Source organism: Phocoena phocoena, chromosome 20 (assembly GCF_963924675.1).
Source record: "Phocoena phocoena chromosome 20, mPhoPho1.1, whole genome shotgun sequence".
Lineage (NCBI taxonomy): Eukaryota > Metazoa > Chordata > Mammalia > Artiodactyla > Phocoenidae > Phocoena > Phocoena phocoena.
In genome coordinates this window covers 56356584-56380565 of record NC_089238.1, presented here as the reverse complement: position 1 = coordinate 56380565, position 23982 = coordinate 56356584, and the positions used below count along the sequence as shown (strand labels likewise).

Sequence of the window (23982 nt, the reverse complement as noted above, 5' to 3'; positions counted from 1 at the left end):
CGGGTATCTGTTCGAATTATTGTTTTGACTGGATATATGCTCAGGAGTGGGAGTGCGGGATCATATGGTGAGTCTATTTTTAGTTTTTTAAGGAACCTCCATACTGTTCTCCATAGTGGCTGCACCAACTTACATTCCCCCCAACTGGCAGTGTAGGAGGGTTCCCTTTTCTCCACACTGAGTGGGGTCATCTTTGACTGCAAGGAGTACTGGGGCTAGGGGACCAGCATAGTGGTGAGAAGCTGACACATCTCACCCCGTGTTCCCCAGTCAACTCCAGCAGCCCTCCCACGTTCCACGTCGGAGGCCCACGAATGGGTTGACTGAATCGAAGCCACGGTCAAAAAGCTGGTGCCATCCACAATTATTTTTTGAACTTGTGGTTTATATCCTGCCCACTTTATAAAAAAAAAAAAAAGATTCAAGGCAGTTTACAATAGGACAATTAACTTAAAAAGGGCAATTAAAAGTACAAATATTTTAAAAACAGGTCAAAACCATTTAGAATGAAGAAGAGAGAGGTATGTCAGATGACTTACTTAATTACAGAAATGAAAAAATAAACTTAGCTCTAAGCTTCCTGGCAACAAAGGCCCCAAAGGAAAGTTTTCATTGTCTGAAGATGAAAACACACCAGTTCACCTGGCAATGGAAATGTTCTCCTGGCACCAAATTCTAGGAAGACGATGCGTTCTTCTAAAAACCCAAGCGTTGTGCTTTCACTTATTAAAGGAAGGCTGGTATCCAGGTGTCTTTAAATCTTATTATTAACATGCTTAAAAGTAGACACTTCACTGAATCAAGCATATGAAATGATAACGCTATAGCTCTAACCAAAGTTAAACTGATCTTCTACTCCAGATTTCTGTTCTGGAAACAGCTGTTTGCTAATAAAACTGAATGCCAGGTCTTTGGAAATATCAAGTATCCCCAAATACTGAAAGAATCATAGCAACTAATGGTAATTAGGGGAAAATGCAGGAAATAAATGTTTTAATCACAAGTTATAGTTACAGCCTCCAGAGCATCTGGTGCAAGTTTCAATGCTTACACCTGAACGGTAGACGTGGGGCACAGCTCTGTTTCCCTGTCACGTCCTCAGAGGACGCCCTTACTAAATGAAGAGCAGGGGTAAAGCCTTCCACCCCAGGTCAGAGGGATCCACATCCTTAAATAATTACGACAGTAATTGTAATAATGAAATTCTAGACGTGGGCGGGGCGGGGTGAGAGAGAGAGACTTAAACTGTGATCTGTTGGTTTTCTCTGAAAAAAGGTCTCTGGTGTGAGGCGCAAATATCTGGAAACATGCGGAAGACCTGGTCTGGCAGGGGCTCCTCGGGAGCCTGCATCACGGGGCCGGCGCTGCAGCTCTTCCCAGCCTCTTCCACCAGCTGTCGGACGTAGAGCTGCTCGATCTGGAGGGACACGCACCACAAGGTCAGAGGTGGAGGTGGGGAGTGAGGTGGGCCTCTCTGATTACCCGGGTCTGGAGCCATCCATCAGAGCCTCCAGGCCTCCAGTGGATGAATGAACAAGCAGTCGTATGTATACTCTCCCCGCAGTGCTCCAGTCTGGCGAGCCGGGGTCCAGAATTCCACCGGTTAGAGTTCATGTCTTGGACTAGAGTTAAACAAGGGCTGGCAAAGCGCTAATCTGTCAACTTAGACCTTCAGGGGCAACTCCTTCTGAAAAGGAGGTTTTGAGTTTTAAACAACAACCTAAACAAAAGGAGGGGAAACAACGTGGACTCTGAGAGTCCTGGAACATGAGAAGATAGTTCAGGGGTGAAAAGAGTCTCCTTCCCCCACCTGAAGCGCTTCGTCCAAGCCTGCACGCGGGTGGAGCTCCCCCCGGGCCCTGCTGCCTGGTCCCCTGCCAGACGTGCAGGCTGCAAGGTCTGGACGCGAGCCCTGAAGCCGCCGGTTCTCACCTGCACGAGAATGAGCTTGGAGCGCAGCGGGGTCATATCCGGAAACTCCTCTCCGAAGCACAGCACCACCCTGCTGTCGGGAAGCCGGCTCTGGCTGTTGTAGAACTGCTGCAGCTCTGCGGGGACACCAGCGCAGGGGAAGGTGTCGGCGAATCCTGGCCTTGCGACCCCCCTCGGCCAGGTGGACTCAGGGCTTTCGCACCTGCGCTCGTCCCCCTTCGCGGGGCCCCTTCTACAGAAAGCCCCCGGGAGTTCTCTGGCCAGCGGCCTCAGGGGACCAGAGTGACTGATTTCACACGTCCCGACCTTCCAGGAGGAACTCGCGGGCGTGGGATCCTAGCCACACGCCTCCCAGGATGACGGCAGCCTCGGGCAGCGCTCCCCTGCACAAGGTCACTGTCTCAGGACGTGGACACGGCTGCCCGGGGACCTTGCCAAGCTGCAGATTCTGACCGCGCAGGCCCGAGCTGGGGCCTGAGACTCTGTGTCAGTAACCAGCTCCCAGGGCCCGGGGACAGCCCCCAACGACGTGGCAAGGCGCTAAGTTCCTTAATCCTCTGACAGCTGCACAGGGAAAGAACCGCACAGGCGCTCCCTCTGCGGGCACCCCCTCTAGACGCCGGGAGTCAGGCAGGGAGGGGCCTGGGTGGCTCGGGGAGAACGGGCAGGGTTCAAACGCAGGGCCGCCCTGCTGCCCCCTGGCTGGGGCCTCTCCTCCACGGGCCACCCCTGGACGCACAGGTGGGAGGGAGGCGGGTCGGGACTGACCTCGGAAGAACTGGCTGGTGTCGAAGACCTTGACCACCTCGTCGCGCTCCAGCTTGTTGGGGCCACCCCTGCCCGCCGCGGCGTTGCCGCTGTAGAACACGCGGCCCTGGCACTGCCGCTTGACCAGCACGCCCTGCCGGCTGCTGTGCAGGAGGACGCCACGCTCCAGGTGCCCAAACAGCTTCCGTGTCACCTGCCGCTGCCGCTCACTGGGGATGGCGTCGGCCGGCGGGAAGCGCACCAGCTCCAGGCCCTCGGGCCCACACAGCTTGCCGCCGGGCAGGCCGGGCTGGCCCAGGGACAGGCGGCAGCCCTCGGGGCACGTGGTGGTGGTCTGGCCCACCAGCTTGCCCCCGTAGTAGAAGCTGATGACCATCTGGGAGAAGGCTGTGGGGAGACGGGGACAGGTCAGGGGCTGCAGGAGAAGGGGCCCCGGTCCCTTCTGTGCCAACGTGGCCGGAGCCTGCCTTTCTCCCAAGGGGGGGTGCGGCTTAACCCTGGGAATCTTCGGCATTCTGGGGAAGTTCACGCACCCCTTCTAGAAATAATGTTTTTATAAGCATGAATAAATGCACAGAATCACTAAGGAAGCCAGTGATTCAAAACACAGTAAAAATTGCTGGAGGGTCCTCCCTCCCTCTGGGGATGGTCTCTGTAATTTACAAGTCACGGTTGAGGGTAAACGATGTTGTGACAACTTAAATTCTTCGGAAAATAACTCCATCTCACAGGCCCTGCTCTACCACTATCGTGTACACAACATACAATTTATACTAGATGTATACGCACATATATACACATGCACGTATACGAATGTACATACATATGTACACACGCAAACACACACACACACAGTACTGCCTACGTTCATAATGGAAGGAAATGCTAGATTTGATTTCCAGGTTAGTGAAAACAAAGATGTAACCTTTTTCCTGACAGATTCACAGTCGCCTTGGGGTTCCCTGAATTTCCAATTAAGAATCGCTCCAAAACCTTTCCTCCAAACCTGTTCTCAGGAAGAAGTCTGAAAAGTACTCAAGTTAAGGCAACGTTTCCCTAAATGTGCCACACGTAAGATGACTGGGGGGCGGGGGGAGACAGCATTACATAAATGAAGAGGTTATTCCATTTTCAATATTCTCTCCATCTCTGATCAAAGAAAGCCCTAGTTTGGTGCCGATGGACCCTTAACACGTAATTCTGACAACCTCCCTTTCAAACGAGGCAGAGAACTTGAGCCTCTGAGCCTTGGGTGGGGGTAATATAACGGCCAGAATTTCTGAACAGTGTGTCTGGTTGCCCCTGGCTTTGCTTTGGCCTCCGAGTTCCTACTTACAGCAAGTGGCACGGGTTCCACCTTTACAGGCAATGACAGATGGTCCCCATTTAAATTCAACTTAATTTTTTAAAAGTGAAACTCAGAGAAAAGTCAGACATTAATAATAGTCCAGGCGGTACCCAGATATGAAAACCAACTGCGAAGGCGGGGCTCACGTGACCACTGTTTGGGAACCTCTAAACTAAGGCGGGAGTGAAGACAACAGGCAGCCCAGGGACACCCGCAGAGGGAGCTGCATCTTTCTTACTACCTTAAGCTACAAGAAGTACACACACTACCAGTGAGCTTGGTGAGTTCAGGGCACCTTCCCAGTGCCCCAGACCCGCCGAGGGCTGCCTCTGGAGCCACACAAGCTGTGAGTGGCCCAACTCCGTGGTGCCCCCGAGAGCTGTACAGCGCACCAGCTGCCCCACTGTCAGGGGCGGCCCCGCGAGCAGCCACCCGCCTGGCCTGGGTTAACGCTGCCGTGCACTCCTGATTCCTCGGACCCGCCCACTGGGCTCCGCTCAAACGGCACAACTCCCTGGTCCGTACCCCAGGCTCCGTTTTCTCCCGGGTCGGAGTTCAGTGGCGTTCCCAAATCACGCGGGGTTGTGGGTCAGGGCTTCAGGTGGTCCAGTCCAACGCGTTTACTTGACATTTGGGGAAACTGAGGCCCGAGCGGGCTCAGCAGCACCCGCATCCCAGCCCGCATCTCGTCCCCCGCTCACCACCCTCCCCAAGTGCCGTGTCTGCACCACCTAATGCTCCGCGCTCCTCTCCCCGCACTCCAGAGCAATTCTGACCTTTGTCCCAAATGGATGAAATGCTCCAGATTGACTCTGCCACCGCTCTGCTCCTTTGCCCTGTCATCGCCCAGGCCTTATCTCATGCCAGCGGCTCTGGGCCGTGCGAACAGCTGCTGCACAGGTGCTCCAGACAGGCCCAGGAGGGCTGTGCTGAGGGGCGGCGCGGGCTGGCAAGGCCTGAGCGGGGACACACGGCCGCTCCAGCCGAGCGGTGGAGGCCCCGGAGGAGAAGCGCCTCAGCCCGGCCACCGGGGAGCGCAGGCCAGCCTTCCTGCGGACCTAAGAGCCGCACGGCAACCCCGTCCTGCGCCCGGTTTAGCCACTCGCCCACCGAGGACAGCCCTGCTGGGGGGTCAGTCTGACCACGCTGGCGGCTCAGCACAGATGTCAGGGGCACGGGCTCTGGAGCCTGGGCGCCTGGCGTGTGGCCCCAGCTGGGTTGCCCGGGCAGCAGCTCCACCACTCCGAGCCTCAGTCTCCCCATCAGCAGAGTGGAGACGACGGCCCCACCCCGCCGGGCAGCTGTGAGGACAGTGTGGGCTCGCATTTGTGCCCGGCACGTGTAAGCACCGTGTAAGCGATGGTTAAATAAACTGGGACGACGGGACAAAAGACGAGCTGCGCAGATGAGACCCTTGAAGTTATGTCCCATCCCTGGTCTCACAGCCGTACCTGGTGCTGAGCCCAGTGGTGGGGACCCATTAGCATATTGAGTCCTCAAAGCGACCCCTTGAGATGGAGACTACCATTTTCCAGGTAAGCAAACCGGGGCATAGACAAGTGAAGGCGCTCGCCCCGACGACGCGACTGCCAATTTGGGGGCCTGGACCCAGCCCTCCCCAGCAGGCCAGCTCCTTGCCTGCCACTCCCGCCACTCTTGACAGTTCCAGATGATGCCCTTGACCCTGGTCACTTCAACGACACAGTCGAGAGCACACGCTGGCGGCCCGAGGCGCGTGTGGATCCGCCAGCACAGTGGGGTGCTGTCAACACGTGTCTGTAGCCAGCGTTTTACATGGGATGTTTCACATAAAAATCCAGACCTCTGGTTTCTCTACAGTAAACGGGGAAAGCAAGGCCGGCTGGGTCTGCGAGTCCACAGGGCAGCGCGGTGGGCATGGGGTTCCACTTTGCCACACTCCCTACCGCTCCCTGGCGCCTTTCACCTGTCCGTTTCACTCACTGCCTCCGCCCTTGCCAGCTTATTCACCTAGTGAATGGGTGTGTGAACGGAACAGAGGGACCGAAGGGACCGAAGTCCACAACTTCTACAAGAACGTTTTAGGACTTTCTCGGCACGAGGCAGTGGCTGTGAGTCTCCTCACACGTGGGGCACTGAGAAGCTCTGGAACAACACGGGAAACTTCCTCCCTAAACCGTCTTCGCTCACCCAGGCCCGGCTACTCTTCTGCCCCCAGAAAGCATCAGTCAGCAGACTCCCTGGGCCACGGCCCCGTGACCCAGGCAGAAAGAGGTCTCAACAACAGGCTCGCACCAGATGCCTGGGTTTGAGCCCTGCACCCCTCTTCCCAGCCGTGGGACCTCCGGCCAGCAACTTAACCTCTAAGCCTGTTCGTTTCCTCTTCTGTGAAGATGGAGTTCTAACAGCCCCCAGCTCGCAGGGCTGCCGTGCAATGCTTAAGAGCTCTGAGAACAGGAGGGTGGTTCGCTTTATAATCTTCTGGCCTGGGTGAGACCTGGCTCCGCCCCCGCCCCCCCAATACACCCGTCCCCTGAGGGCCTTGGTCGAGACACTGCTCCCTGAGCCCCGTTTCCTCCGCTACACCAGGAGGCCCGAAGCCCGCAGCCCTAACGTCCTGTGGCCCATCTTGATGAGTCAAGCCGCTCGCTTCTCACAGAACAGGGCAGCTACTGGGGAAGACACCGCCTTCCTCTGCCCTGAAGATGCCACCGATGAGCCCGAATGTAAATTCCAGAATCCCCAGCAAAACTAGACGACCGTGTGGCCCAGGCCACCTCTGCCCGCAAGGGACAGGGGCACGGACGGAACGGCCCAGCTCGGCGGCCCACGAGCTGCGTGACACAGGGTTTCTGAGCCTGTGCAGTGGGAACAGTAACGGCAGCTACCTAGAGCTGCTGCCGTACTGAGATGAGGCCGTGCAAGTCTCAGCACGGATCCTGGCACCCAGCTAGCACCAGCTTCACCACCACCACCACCACCTCCGTCGTCATCAACACCGTCACCACTGTCGTCGTCGTCACTGTTATTAGCATCCCTATCGCTACAGGCTTGGGTGTGGGAGAGGGTATGTCAGTAAAGGAGACTGACCCGAGGAACGCTGACCAATTATGTCCCTACCAGAAAGCTGTAATAACACTTCGTTAAAACCTCAGAGCACTCTGGTGAGGTGGCTGTCACCGTTGTTCCTACTTTATAGGTGAGGCGCCTGAAGTTCCGAACGGTTCCGTTACTCCACCTGGGGTCACACAGAGCTGGGCCTCGAGCGTGTCTGTGCCCACGCTCTTCCTCCTGCATAATTACACCCAGAAAGAACTCTCTGGGTCTGTTGGTCCGACCCAAGACGAAGCCAAGAAGACCACCACTTGTTCCCGAGCCAAACGGTGAGAAGGAATCGGACTCCCAACTGCCGACACTGGATCGCGCTCGTCCGCAACCCTCGTGGGCCCCCACGGGTCCGCAGAGCTTTGTTCAGAGAGCTCGCCTGGCCCACCCCCGGCCCGCCCCGAGCCCCTCCGTACCTGCGTGGTGCGCGTCGTAGGTGCTGTACCCTGGCACCAGCGGCAGGCCTGCTGGAGAGAGACAAAAGCAGCGTGAGACCCAGCCAGACCCCCAGCCGTGTGCGGGGACCCAGTCTCCTTAGGAGCCGCACGCGCGTGCTCTGGAGGCCCCGCCGCAGGCTTCCGCCGCATTCAGGGTGTTCCCTCCCGGCACAGCGACCCTTGTTTCATAAAGCCAGACCTCAACCCGACGGGCGGGCAGGGGGAGGAGCCTTCCCCCGTGCTGTGGGATCTCTGATCTTGTGTGGGCGTGACACCATGGGGCCACACTTCCTTCCCGCCCCAGGGTCTGCTCCTGAAATACCCCTGGACTGCGGCCCCTCCCCCGGGCCTTGCCCCGGTGGGGAGCCCGGAGCCCAGCGGGTGTTCCCGGTCGCGCAGCCGCAGCACAGGGACCTGGGGCGACGTTGTCCCCCAGCAGCCTGGCCAACTCTGAGGCCGCTAGGCCAGCTGTCACCTCCCGGTCTCCCACAGCGGACAGCGGGGCAGAGAGGCTCGTGCCCACGGAGGGAGGGTCGTTTCAAGGAGCGGGGGCGGGGGGTATGAGAAGCTAAGAAGAGGACGAAGGCTTCACTCAGTCCTCACGACCCCGGGGGGGCAGGTCCCGGTGTCTCCATTTTATAGTCAAGGAAACGGAGGCTCGAATAAGATACGCAACTTCCTGGCATGGGATTCGAATCCAGGGCTCCAAGCTCTCCCCATCTCAGGGGAGATCCTTGGCTCTCAGGGGTCCTCACGTCACAAGACTGTCCTAACGGACCTACGAGCCCCGCTGCATCTTCCCTCTGGTGTCCCGCCCCTCCGTCCACCCTTCCCAGGGGCACGGCGGGGCGCGCGACCGCCGACGGGAAGGACACTGTGCCTCCAGGGGACAGTGGCAAGTGGGGCGCAAAGGCGTGGTTGGGCTGTGCCCTCGGGCCCGGAAGCCACGCCAGCTCCCTGGGCTCAGTCACCTTCAGGAAAATAGGGATCACGGCAGCCTGCCCGCCCACCCACCCCAAGCGGAAAGGAGTGAAGGCCTGAAGGCCGGTAGCCACGGGAACACCTGTGGGGGGGCGAGGCGCCCTCACCTGCGCTGGGCTGCTGCATCCACCAGTCTGGGAGGAGCTGACTCCTGCAGGCCTCGGGCGGGGAGGGGCTCCTTTTGACCATCCCCATGTAATCGTCCACGGGAGGCTGGGGCGGGGGCGAGAGAGGAGAGCGGTGCTGTCACTGGGTTTCCAGACTTAACTAAAACCACGTTGTCCTCTCTATCGCACGAGATGAAGCAAAGTTTCACTTTGCATCTTGAAAGATCCAAGACAATAAATCCACCAGGCTGAGCGGCCAAACCACGAGACCGAAGCATTGGCCTCTGCGGGGCCCCTCCTGTGTCCACTGGCCTTTTCCACGGAAGTGCCTATTGCAAAACCGAATGGCCAGGTCACGCAGCTGCCCTCACGCCCTGGGGAAGCACACGGTGACCTCAGACACAGTCTCCCGCGCTCCAGCCCATCTCACTCCACGCGCCACGTCTAGACTTTCCACCTCTGACCCATTCCTTAAAGGAGGCTGGCAAATCCAATTAGAAAACGTTCTGAAACCTGCTCTCGCTGTGATCCTCACGTGCCAACGCAAGTATCTCACTCTCTTAGCTGAGCTGGCTGGAAAGCCTTGTACGGAAAACGGGACATCACTGGAAAGAAGTGAAGCCAGGAATTCGCTGGGTCTCTGCCAGAGCCCACCCAGAGACTCACCAGCTGCCATCTGCAGGACAGCCGGGCAGCCCGGAGGAGGCTGCATTGTGTTATCTGCGTTCTCCCCCTCAAAGCACTCCCAACGATTCTATTATTGCCATTTGAGTGCCGAGAAGAATCTGTAGAGCACCCACACCCCCTTTTGCAAGGCCGTGCGGAATAATTTTAGCTAGGCAATGTCGGCCTTGCAACATGCACAAAAACACAGCTATGAAGCGAAAGGTAGCTAAAACTAGTATTCAAAAACCCACGTGTTTTGCCTAAGGAGACCCCATTAAGCCTGCACTTATAGCCTATGAACTATGCGCTCGTGTACGATTCTAATAAGCCTGGTTATATGGCTTTCCACCCCATCAAGGACTGAGAGCTGCATGTTAGCAAACGGGCAGTCCCCCAGCGCGAGAGCTGTACCATGATCCGTCTCATGGCGACAACCCCCAGCAGCAAAGAACGTTTACTTTTTCACTACAGCCTGCCTGGAAAGGCAAGGGAATGTATGGTGCCATTCAACATGTGTAAAACATGACAAGTTTAGAGGGAACTTCACTGATGCAGAGCCGGCAGCTCGGCCCCAGCCCTCGGGATGAAGGACAGGCTGTAAGCTGCAGGGGGCTGACCAGCGGGCCGAGGCTGGCCTCGCGAGGACGGCGGGTCCTCACGCCCCATCCCTGAGCGAGCGAGAGCGCGAGGCCCCGGATGCCTCGGCAGAGCATTCGGGATGGGGCCGCTCTCCGCTGCTCTCCACCGAACACGCGCAGCTTCTGGCGGGGCCGGACGTCCGGAAACGCTGCCCCCACTCACCTCCTTGATCAGCTCGTCGATTTCGGAGCGACCGCACTCCATCTCTGTGGCTTCACTAACGCAACCGGGAGCCACCACGCCTAATTTGCCTACGGAAAAACGGACAAACGCGTGACAGCCGGCACTGGGGCATCACAACCATCATCAAGGCCACAGTCAGAGGCTTTTTCTTAAGGCTAGGCTGAAGGAAACGGAAGCCAATATGCGTCTTCAGTGGTTTGGGAAAGGCCGAGAAATCCTTCTCCTCCCATGCTGCTTCAGTCATCTGGTCAGCAGGCACACGGGAAGCTGGCCGCTGCTCCGTCCAGCACTCAGAGGACCAAGGCAGCACATTGGTCTCTTCCTTCTATCTGCTGAGATCTAAGATGAACTCACGTCTGATCTACTCTACACCTCACAGAGGTTAGAGTTAACAGCTAGAGCATCTGAAGACACGCAGAGATTTCCCGGCAAAATGTGTTTGCAGGTTGGAGTCTTTTTTTTTTTTTTTTTTTTTTTTAAGTTAACGGGCAGGAAACCTCATTTTGGCCTCTCCCAATAGACATGTGTGCATCTGTGCACGCACGCGGCGCACCGTAAAGGCCCGCGGGTGCCCAGGCTGGAACCCGCCTGCAGCGGGAACCGTCTAAAGGCACACGGGCGTTCCCACGACAAGCACTCTGGACCCGGCTAGTTTCTTCCCCCCTCTCAGGCCTCTTCCCCAGCCAGAAACTCACATTTATCCATGTGAGATGTATTACGACCAACAAACACTCATTTGCTGGAATTCATCAGTCCCAATCATCTGTAGAATTGACCCACTGTTTCATCCGGACTGAATACTGATTCGATTTTGATTTGAAAAAAATCACTCAGAAGCTGCTGATGGGGGAAGCAGGGGGCAGGTGGGGCGCCCCCAGAGTAGCCAGCAAACCACTGAGGTACCGAGGAGAGTGTGCCCACCTAGACATTATGCAAATGCGAAGCTCCTCTGCCCCCTGAGAACCGCTGCTTCTGTAACATCCACCCCTGCAGGTGATGCTGGCTGCGCTCCGAGCTATAAACAAGCCAGGGTCGCCTGCCCGTTCAAGCTTGGCTGACCCTGTGGGTGGGAGGATTAAGAGAAACGTCTCTATTCCTTCAAGTCACAATTTATTATACTTGGTGATGATGAAAAACTTATCCCAAACTGGAAGTAAGATGGCAATAGAGCATCCCAGAGTATTGGCTAAGAGGTGTCCCCCCTAAGGGCCATCGGATTCTCCGTGGGGAAGATCAGTTTGTTTGACTTCCTACTGATTACCCATTAGGGTTCAGACTCAGCAGAGTTAGGTGTTAATTCACAGACACCTAAGTTACAAATGATCACTAGAGAAGATCACCCCCAACTACGGTTGTGCTGCCCGGGCAGGACACTCACAGGTTCGGCTCAGCCTTCGGCCTTTCGCTGACCGTGCGCACCTGTGTCGCATGTTCTGCGAAGCAGTCTTAGATGGCAGCACGCTGGTGCCCTCGTTAATGAGTTCAACAGCTCTCCGCCCCAGGCTCACCATTTCTGAGAGTCACGATTTTAACTTTAAAAATTACGTATCAACACTTTCAACGTCCCTGCGGTGGGAAGAGCCCCCTCAGAAACTCAGAATTCCTGCCCAGCCCTAGGCAGTTTTCAAGGGTTCTGTTTTCTTCCCAGCATTACTGGACGACTAACTAAGCAGCTACGGAGGAAAGGATGCTGTGCCAAGATTCTAACTGCTACATCAAATGGCTAAGAAAGTCAGCGTTTCTAACTAGGGGTGGTAATTAGGTCTCATCTCCTGGGCCAGCTCTATCTGTAGCAGCTGCAGAGCACAGCACTTTGAAAACGCCTGAGGCCAGATCTGAGCTCAACACATCCTGATCGATTAGTGATGTCTGACCAGAGCAGAGCGTGGACAGCAGGACGGCGGGATGTGAGGCAGGTTTCTGCTATTCTGCTTTAATCTCCTCACAATTGCTTTCCTGGGATTTTACAGCGGGAGGAGACTTCAGGAATTATCACAGCTGGGGGTTCCCAAACAACGGTCAGGATCTAATATCTAGAAGCATATCCCATCTCCAGCAACTAAGCCAGCGGTGCGCCATCTGCAAGTTCATTCACGAACTCTGCCCTCAACCCCTATCAGCCATCCCTTCTTTGTCCACCTTATTTTCTCCTAGCCTGCTCCGCGAACTGCTAGAGAACAAAAGGAATCCCTCATCGGCACTGTTCGGGGAGCCTTGCTCCCGTCCAAGCCCGTTGCCAAGCCCCAGGGAGGCCCCAGCGCTTGCTCCGGGGCCAACTGTCAGCGAGCAGCAACGCCAGCTGCCACCCCGCCTCCCGCCCCTCCCTCCCGCCCGCGGCCTCTCAACTGGAAGCTGCCACAGTGGGCAGATGGTGGGTGAGGTCAGCGGAAGGAGACCTCCACCTCTGCTGACATAAAGGAGAGAACTATTTGTCTAGCTGCACCCCGTGGGCGGCGACTCGAACCCCAGACCCAGGCGGCCTCCACTGGGCCAAGTGCCCATAAAGAAAGGATACTTACATTTTTGCTCCTCCTCGGGGACGATTCGGTAAACTTTATACGGTTCAGAAATGTCCAGCTGGGACCGGTCTGTCACTTCCTCAAAATCCGGGCTCTTGTTCAAAGCACAGCGTAACCTCGTCTTCCATGTGGCCGGCTCGGCCTTGTCCCCTTCCTTAAACTTCCCTTTAAAAACGGCCCAGGCCTGAAGGAAGGAAAGAAAACACATGAAGTACCCATTTGGCCCCGGGACCATGCACACCCAGGGCCACGGGCAGGCCCTGCTCTGCTCGCCCTCCTGAAGGTCCTCAGTCAAGGATTTCAGGGCTCAGGGACCCCAATCAGACCACTTCCTCTGACAGAAGTGAAAAGACCCAGGTGGGGGGGGGGCCCCCCGGGGAGGGGTTTCCGGAACTCGAACCCAGGCCCAAGGACACACACACATATATCTTGGATCTGTCCCCTGCAAATCCTCCCCTGGACCAGAGGGCCAGGAGGAGCCTGAGGTCAAGTAGTGCAAAGAGGAAGTTGCACATGGTTTCACTAGAATGTTCAAAACAAAGAACAATTTGTTGCTTTTTCAAATCAACCTCTAGCTAAAACGTAGCACGAAAAGGGAACATTTGCAAAGAAGTCTGAATGTGGTCATCCACTGCCCTGCTACTTTTAACAGAAATTTTGTTTTGCATTTTGGCGTTCATTCTAACCTTCCCCACCCCCTTCTCCCCTACCGCTCCCCAGGGTACTGTTTAAAATGCAAAGAAATGTTTTCCCTCTCTGTGGGTTTTTTTTACAGCTCTGTTTTCTGACCTCTCCAAGCCTTAGAATCTGAACTAGGACCAGAAATTCAAAGCACGAAACTTTAAGTCAAAATGTAAAATGGGGCAGTATTTAAAAAAAAAAAAAAAAAATTAAAAACACGTGGATGGGCACAGTTTTTAGATTTCAAAATTGGAATACCCATACACCAATCAGAGGGTCACTACTGTCAGGTGAAACTGACGTTTGGTGTCAGGCAAAATCAGACACGTCTTCCAGCCTAAAATAACAGGAGATCTGGAGGGAATTCTCAACCCTCACCGGGGAAAATGAAATGCTAAGAGCTGACCTTCCCCAAGGTGACCCAGTCCGGGATTAAAAACCAGCTGTTCCGACTTCCAACCCAAGGAATTTCTACTTCAGCAAGCAGCAGGCAGGTGTTCCCAAGCTTAAGGCATACACCGATCCCCTGGGAAGCTCGTTAAGATGCGGATTCCTGGGCCCTGCCCCTCAAGAGTCTCCTTGGGTACCTGTGGGTTAGGTCTGGGAACCCATATCTTTAGCCAACATCCCAGTGATTCTGACTTAGGTGGCCAGGAACTCCATAACACCCTGAGTCAGATTCCCATTTAAAATAGTCCCGGTACGGCTTCCCTGGTGGTGCAGTGGTTAAGAATCCACCTGCCAATACAGGGGACACAGGTTCGAGCCCTGGTCCGGGCAGATCCCACATGTCGCGGAGCAACTAAGCCCGTGAGCCACAACTACTGAGCCTGCGCTCTAGAGCCGCGAGCCACTACTACTGAAGCCCGTGTGCCTAGAGCCCGTGCTCCACAACAAGAGAAGCCATTGCAAAGAGAAGCCCACGCACCGCAAGGAAGAATAGCCCCCACTCGCCGCAACTAGAGAGAGCCCGCGTGCAGCAACAAAGACCCAACGCAGCCAAATAAATAAAATTTATAAAATCGCCCTGGCTTTTCCCCCCATGTAAGACAAGTTCAGTGCCTGTGCTCTCTGCTCAGCTGCCGCCCTAAGCTCGGAGTCTGCAGTCTTACCCGAGGTAAAGGAACCAGAGAAGCTCCCTTACTCCTACTAGTGAGCACGCAGAGTCATTTCCCCCTCACAGACGCAGGACTCCCCTTTAGAAACGTGTTTAAAAGTAAATGGCTTTCAAGCCTTTCCCGTCTTTTTCTCTTCGTTTATTAACTGCGTCACAGACCAAGCACTGATTTACGTTTTTCATAGAAATTTAAGTGTAAACTGTGTACACATTGAACAGTAATTTCAAACGTGCATTTACGTTAAATGCGGTTTCTCCGCCTGGCACTAATGACATTTGGGGCTGGATCACTCTTCGGGGTGGGGGCCATCCTGGGCATGGTGGGAGGTCCAGCAGCATCCCTGGCGTCTACCCACTAGTGTCAGTAGCATCCCCTCTCCCCGCTGTGACACCCAGAACATCTCCAGACACTACCAACTGTCCCCTAAGGACGTACTATCATGACTCACACGCATCCCCATTTGAGAACCACTGAGCTGGTGATCCGCGTTACCAATGGGACTGGAAGACCGTGGATTTGGGGGCCATATTAGGCCGGCTGGAGTGTATCCAGAGCTGCACAGCCCACGGGGCACTGCCGTGGGCACTCGTCCATTCAAAGCTCACGCTCACCCCATCAGGAAAGCCAGACCCAAAGGGCAAAGCAGGGCCCCACAGTCAGGACGTGCACCGGGCTGCATCGGGTGCCCCACCGCCAGCCTACCCTGAGCCCTCGCAGGGCTCTCCGGCCAGCTCGAAAATACCAGCTTACCTGGGTGATCTCTCAGGACTCTTCAAGAGCAAATGCTAGACAGAACAGAGGGATCTGAGGCCCGTCAACAGCCACGCAGCGGCTCAGAATACACCAGAACCTACGTCTCCCCTGTCCGTGCGCTGCTCTGCACTCGTCAGCAGCCAGCGTTAAACCCGGGACCACCGGCTCTTCCCCATTTAACATTATTGTCTCATAGAGAACAGACCTGTGGTTGCCAAGGGGGAGGGATGATTGGGGGTTTGGGATTAGCAGATGCAAACTATTAAATACAGAATGGATAAGAAACAAGGCCCTACTGTAGAGCACTGGGAACTATATTGAATTTCCTGTGATAAACGAGAATGGAAAAGAATATGAAAAAGAATATATATGTGTAACTGAGCCATTTTGCTGTACAGCAGAAATTAACACAACACTGTAAACCAACTTCAATAAAATTTAAAAACAACAGAAAACAAACATTACTGTCTCATTTTGTGCTTTAAAAGTCAAATGCGATTTTCTTCCTCGAAGACCTGCTGAATTGGAAATACCTGCTACAAAGTACGTTCTAATTTATTCAGGCCTGTCAAAAGCCTGGTCAATGGCAGAACAATTAACGAGTCGTAACCCTCAGTTAACTAGATCTTCCCCCTCAACTTTATGAAAAGGAGGCAAAATACTTTTTTAAGAATAAGTATGAGCTGGTATCAGGGCCTCATCATACAGTCAGGGATAATACAAAATGAGCTAATGTCTTTTTCAATCTCCTGTGTCTGGTCCACACCACGAAGCTGCCCTCACAATGACACCTGCAGACAATGAAGGATTCTCTGGTATAAGTGGCTTCTTACGATCCCTAAGTCAGGAAAGCAGGCTCATTTTTTTTCTCTTAACTCATACATTTTTGAAAGGTTTTCTTTGAATGTTTGCAACAAAAGGTTCTCTACTTAAACAGAAAATCCCCAAGATGGCTCAAGGCCTGACTGCTGGCTTCTTCCAACAGCAGAGCTCTGTTGGTGGACATGGCAGAGACGTGCCCCTTGGTGGATGGAAGTAAGCACCACTTGGGGACAGGCCAGACAGGTCTTCCACCACGTGCGTGTCCACCAGCCCAGGATGTCACCCTTCGGGTGGCCGCCCAGCTCTGGGTGGGCGCCTGGTCTCCCTCCCGCCCCCATTCCTGCCGAGATTGTAGACTCATTTCAGATTGCCACACTGAGGGACTGCGTAATCAACGGAAACATTGGGAATCTTGCACATTTTTCTCAACGCTGTTGAAACGGCCATGAAGAACATTGCATAAGATGTATAAATCTGGGGCTCTATTTCATTACCCCCCAGAGCAAAGTGGGAGCAGGGTGAAAGGAGAGGCCTGCATCTCCGCCGGCAAGCCACAAGCAGGGCTGTGCAGCCACTGGTCTCACCCCCAGTCCCCTTCTGAAGCAGTTTTACTGATGGTCAGCCTCCAACTGTGCCCTTAGCACCCCCACACCTCTGCTTCAATCTGTTCATCCTGGCCACAGTCCACTCCTAGCAGGCTTCTCAATGGGGAGGGGGGCATCTGGCAATGTCAGAGGCATTTTTTGTTATCACAGTGGGGCAGAGGGTGCTACTGGCATCTAGAAGGTCAAGGCCAGGATGCTGCTAACACCCTCTTAGGTGCACGAGATGGACCCACACAAGGAACAATCTGGCCCCGGGTGGCGGAGCCCTGGCTTACAGCCATCTATGATCGAGAATTCCCAATCGACTGGCTGGACCTTGGGCAATACTAAAATTTAAATGGAGACATTCCCAAGAGAAATTCACCAAGATGCCAAAGGCAAAAAGCTTCTCTGAGAGAGGAATCCACGATGCCACCAAGGAGGAGAAAGGAGGCGTGAGCAGTGCCCAGGCTCCCGAGCGGGGGTCCCTGAAGGGAAGAAACCTGCCGGATGGATGTCCAGGCCACGAGGGCCCCCTTGAAGGTGAGCGCAGAACGTCCGCACGCGCCCGCTTTTCTCGGAGGGGCAGGCAACTGGCACCAGATTGTCAAAGAGCTCTGTGACCCGCGTTACACAGTAACAGAAGTGCTAAGACGTGCAGCCCCCCTGCAAACACCAGGCAGAGACGTGAAGGACTGAAATGCCTCACAAGCCAGCTCTGACCCATCAGTGCTCTGCTCTGGGGCCCAGGTATAATCTCTGTCATTTTGGCTGTGTTGGGGACAGTCATCCCAGCTAAGGGTCCGGTGCTGTGCTGAGGTCCTGCAGGCCTTTGCTCCCCTCACTCATGCACGCCTGGGGTCTGGCTGTGCGCCCCCCACACCCTGCTCAGCCTCCTGGCTCCTTCCCACACTCACTCACTCTCCCCTCCTGGACTCTGGCCCCCAAATGCCCACAGAACAAGCACCTATAGCAGCAGTTTGCAACCCAGATTCAGAGTCGGATCACCTCTGATATGTCTGTCTGCAAACACGGAGGCCTGGCCTCACCTTGGACCTGGGGCTCCAAATCTCCCAAGGGGCGGAGCCCGCACAGCCGTGACCCTGATGACCCGGCTGGGCTGCAGAGCTGGGATGCCCTGGCTCCCCTGCCTGAATCGAGGTGATGGGTACGGCTAGGGGTTGGGAGCCCGGGCTCACGGCTGGGATGCCTGGGTTCAAACGCTGGCTCCATCATCCAAGAGCTGGGAGATCTTGGACAAGTCACATCTCCTCTCGGAGCCTCTACAGAACAAGGACAGGAGCGGCACCTACTGCACAGGACCGTGTGAGAGGAAAACAAATAAAACACATGCGGCTGGGCCTAGCACAGAGCAAACTCTCCGTCAGTGCTGCTGTCTCAGTGCACGTGGTGGAACTACACAGCAGCTCGCTCCACGCTTGGGGTTACTGATGATTCTCAAGGGAAGTGGACTAGTTTTAGACACCAGCTGCAGGTTCAGGACACCCACATGACCTGGTCCCAGAAGTGATGACAGATGGTGTCTCTCTCATCTGAGCTGACCCTACACTGCCAAGCAGAAGTAGCACCTCTGAAAGAATGAAGAATTAAACCTTTCCTAGAATTCTAAATGGAATTTAGGGGGCAGCCCGGGGGAAAAGGTCTCAGTGTAAAAGAAGTATTTTCTCTCTGTGGTTGCCAGTCCTCACGCAAAAGAAACGGTAGCGCAAGGGAAGAAAGTACCCTCTGTTTTCCTCATCGGAAAATGCCAACAATATACAACGTACCGGGAAAGTGGTTAAATCGTGTGACAGGTGTAAAATCACCTACTATATACTTTTTGAGACACATTCGGCACTCATTTGTTTTAAAAAAAACTGGATTAACTTTCAAGCAAATAAGCAAGACATCAATCACTCAACAGCTCCACCAGGAGCTCACGATGTGGCAGGGAGGCCAAGCCACTACCTTGAAGATGGAGGCGTCCACTTCCTGGTTGTAATCCTGTTTGCCAGCGTGTTTCCAAGGGATCCGGAACATGCTCTTCTCGTCGTTCTCCCAGATCAGCCCTGGGTACATGGCACTGTCGATCTGCTCGATCAGCCACTGCCGCAGCCGCCGGCCGCCGTTGCGGTCACACATCCTTGGAAAGAGAAAACATGGCCTGTGAAATCACACAGCCGTCTAATGACTCGCAGCACCCCAGGTACTCAACAGCCAAGCACTGCTAACAGGAAAATCAGAGGATCACAACACAGGTGCCAGCTTGGGGGAAACCCACGGATCCAGGAACTCTGGGCCACCTGCTGTGAGAAGACAATGCCGGCTTCCATGCCGGCTTCCAGGGCCTCCAACCCTGAATGGAAACTGAAAGCTCACTGGGAAATCTGCAGCTGTGCATCACAGATGTGGCCCCGACTAAGGCTCTGGCTGTGCTCTTTCCAGCTTTCACCCCCTGTTCTGTTTCACGCAAACACAGCCGCATCTGAGAGCATCACTCATCGTTCCAGTTTTAGCAGGAGATGGGGGAAATCACTTTCACCTTTTCAGGTGCCCTCAATGAGCAGTCCATCGCTCTGAGAGCCAATTCCATGACTTAATGCCCCACTGGACCAGCATGCGCGAGCAAACATGACATCTGTGCTCTCCGAGAAACAAGAATCCTCAAGGCTATCCCTTCTAGATTGCCCCTTCACAGCTGGTTTGGGAATGGGACCAAGCTGGGGTCCCATTCAAGTCTCACCATCTCTCAGCTGGGTGAGCCTGGATCGTCATTTAACCTCGGAGTGTCAGCTACGCTGGCTGACACACCAGGATAAGTGCAGGTACCGGGCGTTGTCATGGTGAGGACTCAGACGACACATATAGGAGCACCTCACACAGTGCCTGGACCTGAGAAGATTCTCTTTAAATAACACATGTTGTTACTACTGTCCCAACTTTCCTCCTCAGGAACTCTTACGACCAACTGGGAGATAGAGGACAAGAGTGAGGAAAACAACTGCAGTGATAGAACAGAGCAAAGCTAGCCTCTCCCAGAATGCACCAGAATCTGGGGGCCTCAACACCCCGGGCGCCCAAAGACACCCTTGGGAAGAACATTCTAGCCAGAGCAGACAGCTTTCCCAACAGCACAGAGAAAGAGAGCGCGACCGTGCCATATCGACTCACAGCCCACGTTTACAAGAACAGGGTGGAAATCCCCTAGGCGGTTGGACAGACGCCCACCCCAAAAAAAACAGCATTTCAGTTCTTCCGATTAAAATGTGACCGCTTCGGGCCAACAAATTTGAAACAATCAGCAGTGACAAGACATAACATCCCTAAGAACATGGTCACATCCAGAGCCATCCTGGTCCGTAAAGCAAGAAGTGTGTGTGTATTTTGGACACTCCAGCCACCCCACAGATGGCTATGCCGTCGGTGAAGGGGTCCAGGTCCCAGGTAGGAGGAGAGGAGGTGAGGGCCCATGAGTGCCACCTGTAACTTTTTCATCCAATTAACTCCAGCTGCCCGTTTGTGGATTCAAAAGGAGTGAAGCGTGTGAAATGGGAACTAGACTTCGATTTGGAAACTGTAGACCCCAGCGAAGGCTTTTCTCTAACTAGCTCTTGGGAAAGTCACCTGACCATCTCTCTGAGGCTCTCCTCATCGGCAAAGTGCATGGATCTCAGAAGTCCCAGAATTTGAAAACAGTCCCTCGTGTTTATAAACTGGAAGGGACAGATGTGGAAGGGACACCTGGTGAGAGAGATGAAACGACACCACCACGCACCCCAGAAAATAACTTGGCAGGGCACAGATTCCCACAGAGCTTTCCTGGAGGAAAGATGGAGCATCTCCCCTCACTTGAGGAAGGAGCTGTGTGGAGGAGGGCGAAAGGAGTCAGTACACAAAAGAAGGCTGGTGTCTGCGCATCTGTCGATTAAATGAAATGTTCCCGCTCGTTAGCATTTTCCTCACCCCCTTAGTACAAAGTTCATAAACTGGAGTCCGTGCTCCAGGAGCCTCCTGAAATAAAAAGCAAAGTTTTGTTTGTACAGGCATTTTTCTAGAAAGCGGGTCAACACCTTCTCATCAGGATTTCTAATGGATTCATAACCCCCAAACTGTTAAGGACGAATCTCGTGGTGATTTATAAGAAGAAAAAAAAAAAAGGTAAGAGAATGGCATTGAGAGGAAGAGTGAGTCAGAGAACATGAAAATACTCTAGAAATCATCTAATCCAGGCCCCGCTTCATTCAAAAGACAAAAACTCTGAGGCCCAGAGAGACATCCCAACCCCCAAGGCCCCCAGCAGGATCTCATTTTACTCACCCTGCAGAGAAAAGCCACAGTTAAGTGAGAGGATCTCAGCACATGGACAGCTCACCTGAATTGTCGCCGAAACCGCCCCCCTCCAAGATTCTAAGTGGCGTTAAAAGCCCGATTCTCTTACAGTATGATCCATAACGAGTTACTGAACACTAACAAAATCCCACCAAAAACAGAGCCAGGAAACGTTTATAAGCCCAGTCACATGTTTAAAACTTCCTCTTCCTTGATTTTTAGGTAATAATTCTCTTTATGGCCAAGTCCTATCTGGAGCTAATCTGCATGAGCTATAAATCGGCCGGGGATCAGGCTCCCCAGGCAGGAGGTGATAAGAGGCTGCCCTGGGCCCACCCAACCCGGATTCCAGGAAGGGCCTGAGAGGTGGTGCAGGTGCAAGACTCACCTTCCCCACGTCTCTCAGGGCGCCTGGTCATTTGCCCTGGACACCCATAAGACCCAAAGCACAAAAGCCATTTCTCCTTCTGGTCCCAATCTTGCTGAAATACCTAAACCTCTCCCAATTCTCTCGAGAGGAAACTGCGTAATCTAAAAGGACTATCATTCAAGGGCTGGCTCCTAACTTGGCTTTCAGAAAAGGTGGGTTACATCCCTCGTACGCTGGGGGTAGTTTAAACTCTGGAAAATCCAGTCTCTAGTTTCCATTCACAAAGCACTTCACCGCTCTGGGTAAGGAGCACACCTCACCTTAGAAAAGTCTGCCCTTTGCCCTGGGGCTCATGTTACACCAAAGTGCTCTTTTAGCCGTGAGCCCTAAGGAGACTTTCTTGCCAGGAACGACCGGGCTATTACGGAAGCAAAGGACCTCCACCCGCACTCAGAAATCTTACTTGTCATCGATGAGAATTCAAAAATCCAGCCCGCCCCGCTTCACAATCTAACCCCACCAGCGCGGCTGGACAAGAGGCAGTTTCACAGTTATGACTCCAGCCCGGTTCCAAGAGCAGGATTTGAGCGGGAAAGGAGCAGGTCTTATAACAAGGGGGTCAATATTTCCCTGCATCGTACGAGCCATTCTAAAATTTTCCATGCAAACCAGATTTTAAGAAAAACGAGATTATTTTGAAGCATCAGCCGATCTCTGGGAGCAACCGCACCTGGATGCTCGGTTCGGATTCAGGAGAAAACGAGGAGAGAGAAAACAGACCAAGACTGCACGGCCGCTGCCTCCGCGCCAGCCGACGTCCGCGCCCCCGGCCCGAGCTCCCAGCCCACCGCCTACCTGCGCCGCCTCCCGCCGTCCGCGCCCCAGGCCCCGGGCCCACCTGCGCCACCCGCCGCCGCCCGCGCCCCAGGCCCACCTGCGCCGCCGCCCGCCGTCTGCGCCCCAGGCCCAGGACCCCCAGCCCGCCGTCCGCGCCCCTGGTGCTCCAGCCCGCCGCCCACCTGCGCCGCCGCCAGCCGTCGGCCGCCGCCCGCGTTCCCACGCCCGCCGCCGAGCTCCGGAGATGCGCCGCGGCCCCGGGCGCCCGCGCTAATTTAAGGCCGGGGGCGGGCCCGGCGCGCAGAGCGACGGCCGTGCCGGCCAATAGGCGCGGAAGGGCGGGAGGGGCCGCCCAATGGGAGCGGCGCGCCTGGCCCGCCTTCTTCGAAGCGCTCGGCTTTCCGAGAAATCACTTTGCTCGGAGGCGTCGGCGGCCGAACGGTTCGCGAGTCTTCCGGGGTTCGTTCCGGGGGTCCCGGGAGTGTCCGCAGGAATTCCCGAGGGCCGCGGGGGCGTCCGTCGGCCCAGGTCAAGGTTAGGGCGGATGGTGGGTACTAGATGGCGTAAGTCAGGCCAGTTGGGGCTGAGGCAGGGGGTCAGACGGCGGAGGTCGGGGCCGAGGTGGAGGTCTACCAGCGCAGGTCAAGGCTGGGATGGTAGGGGCCCCGAGGTCGGTGATGCACACGGCCAGGGGTCCCCGCAGTGTGGCTCCCGCGCCACCACCATCTCTGCTAGTGTGGCCGAAGTTCCTGGAGCTGCTGTGGGCCAGCTGAAGACGTGTCTGAAACCACTGCCCTCTGAACATGGGAAATAAAAGCGGCAGTGTCTAGCTGTTAAGGCTAGAATGTCCAACTAGGGAAATTTTCATCATAAACTCTTTTCCCCAGAAAACATGGGTTGTGTTGAGAAGGGTCCCCTGTGTATCTGTGTCAGCGTCCAGCCTCTCCTGCATGTCAGCCGGCACTTACTGTAAACATGGGAGTGGAGTGGGGGAACAGAAATGAGAAACAAAGTCCTGGAAATGAAAAGAAGAAGACTTGTTCTTCCATGTTCTGTTCTGGGGTAGCCTTAGAATAGAGAAAAGCGAGATTCTTCATTGACTTTTATGCCTAGTTGGTGAATCATACACAAGCAGCAGTGTTCATCGGGCCATTTTGTTCATTGGGCTTTTCAAGGACCCATGAAAACGTGTGGGACTGAAAAAGAAATTCTATTAGGCCCCAAATGCAAAAAAATACCCTGCAAATCTGAAGTGAATAAATATTCAAAGAAAGATCCCTGAAATATAACATGTCAATTTCATAACTGTAATCTATTGATAAACATGTCATTATATTTGAAAACCATGTGTGTGTGAGTTAGAAATCACTTGGTAAGAATTTCCTAATACCATGATTCCCAGGCAGTCAGAGCAATCATAAATGAGTGCCCCATTGCCCAATAATTTCCAGTGAAAACTATTTTTTTAAAGCTTAAATTCTTTAAGAGTATTTAGACAACGTGGGAGTATTGTGATATGTTTGTTATGACGTGGGATAAGCATCCGGAACTCATGACGCCTAGGGCCTCAGAAGTTCTTACAACAGCCTGTATGTATGTTTATCCTCGTATCTTTCCACCTATGTGCCCCTTAAGCCCACCCAGATTTACTAACCTATAAACGCTGTCCACTGCACAATGATGTGTGCTCAAATTTCCGCTCAACGCGCCACTTAAGTAAAAAGACAAGAGCAACAAGTATAGAGAAGTTGGTGGAAGGGTCCCAGCATATATTATTGGCAGTAGGTGTCACTATATACATGACAGGAACTGTTCACAGCACCC

The 23982-nt window shown here is 54.4% G+C and overlaps 1 protein-coding gene across 1 annotated transcript; it reads right to left on the bottom strand.

Moving 5' to 3' along the window:
- Positions 1–1240: 1240 nt before the first annotated feature.
- IRF8 (interferon regulatory factor 8) lies at positions 1241–22386 on the bottom strand. The gene is made up of 9 exons (XM_065899239.1): positions 22341–22386; positions 18591–18765; positions 12665–12848; positions 10125–10213; positions 8658–8763; positions 7549–7596; positions 2701–3087; positions 1933–2048; positions 1241–1417 (listed from the first exon to the last, which is right to left on the bottom strand). Exons 2-9 carry the CDS (start codon positions 18762–18764, stop codon positions 1241–1243), a joined length of 1281 nt encoding a protein of 426 aa, XP_065755311.1. The 5' UTR covers position 18765; positions 22341–22386.
- Positions 22387–23982: the final 1596 nt, after the last annotated feature.

What these genes read in the sequence shown, in the direction of transcription:
- IRF8 (XM_065899239.1), bottom strand. Translation starts at nt 18,764, where the DNA reads ATGTGTGACCGCAACGGCGGCCGGCGGCTGCGGCAGTGGCTGATCGAG. An exon ending in TCGACGAGCTGATCAAGGAG is followed by an intron (nt 8,764 to 10,124) that starts GTGAGTGGGGGC and finishes CCCCCGCCCCAG; the next exon opens with CCTCCCGTGGACGATTACAT. An exon ending in CCAAGCTCATTCTCGTGCAG is followed by an intron (nt 1,418 to 1,932) that starts GTGAGAACCGGC and finishes GTGTCCCTCCAG; the next exon opens with ATCGAGCAGCTCTACGTCCG.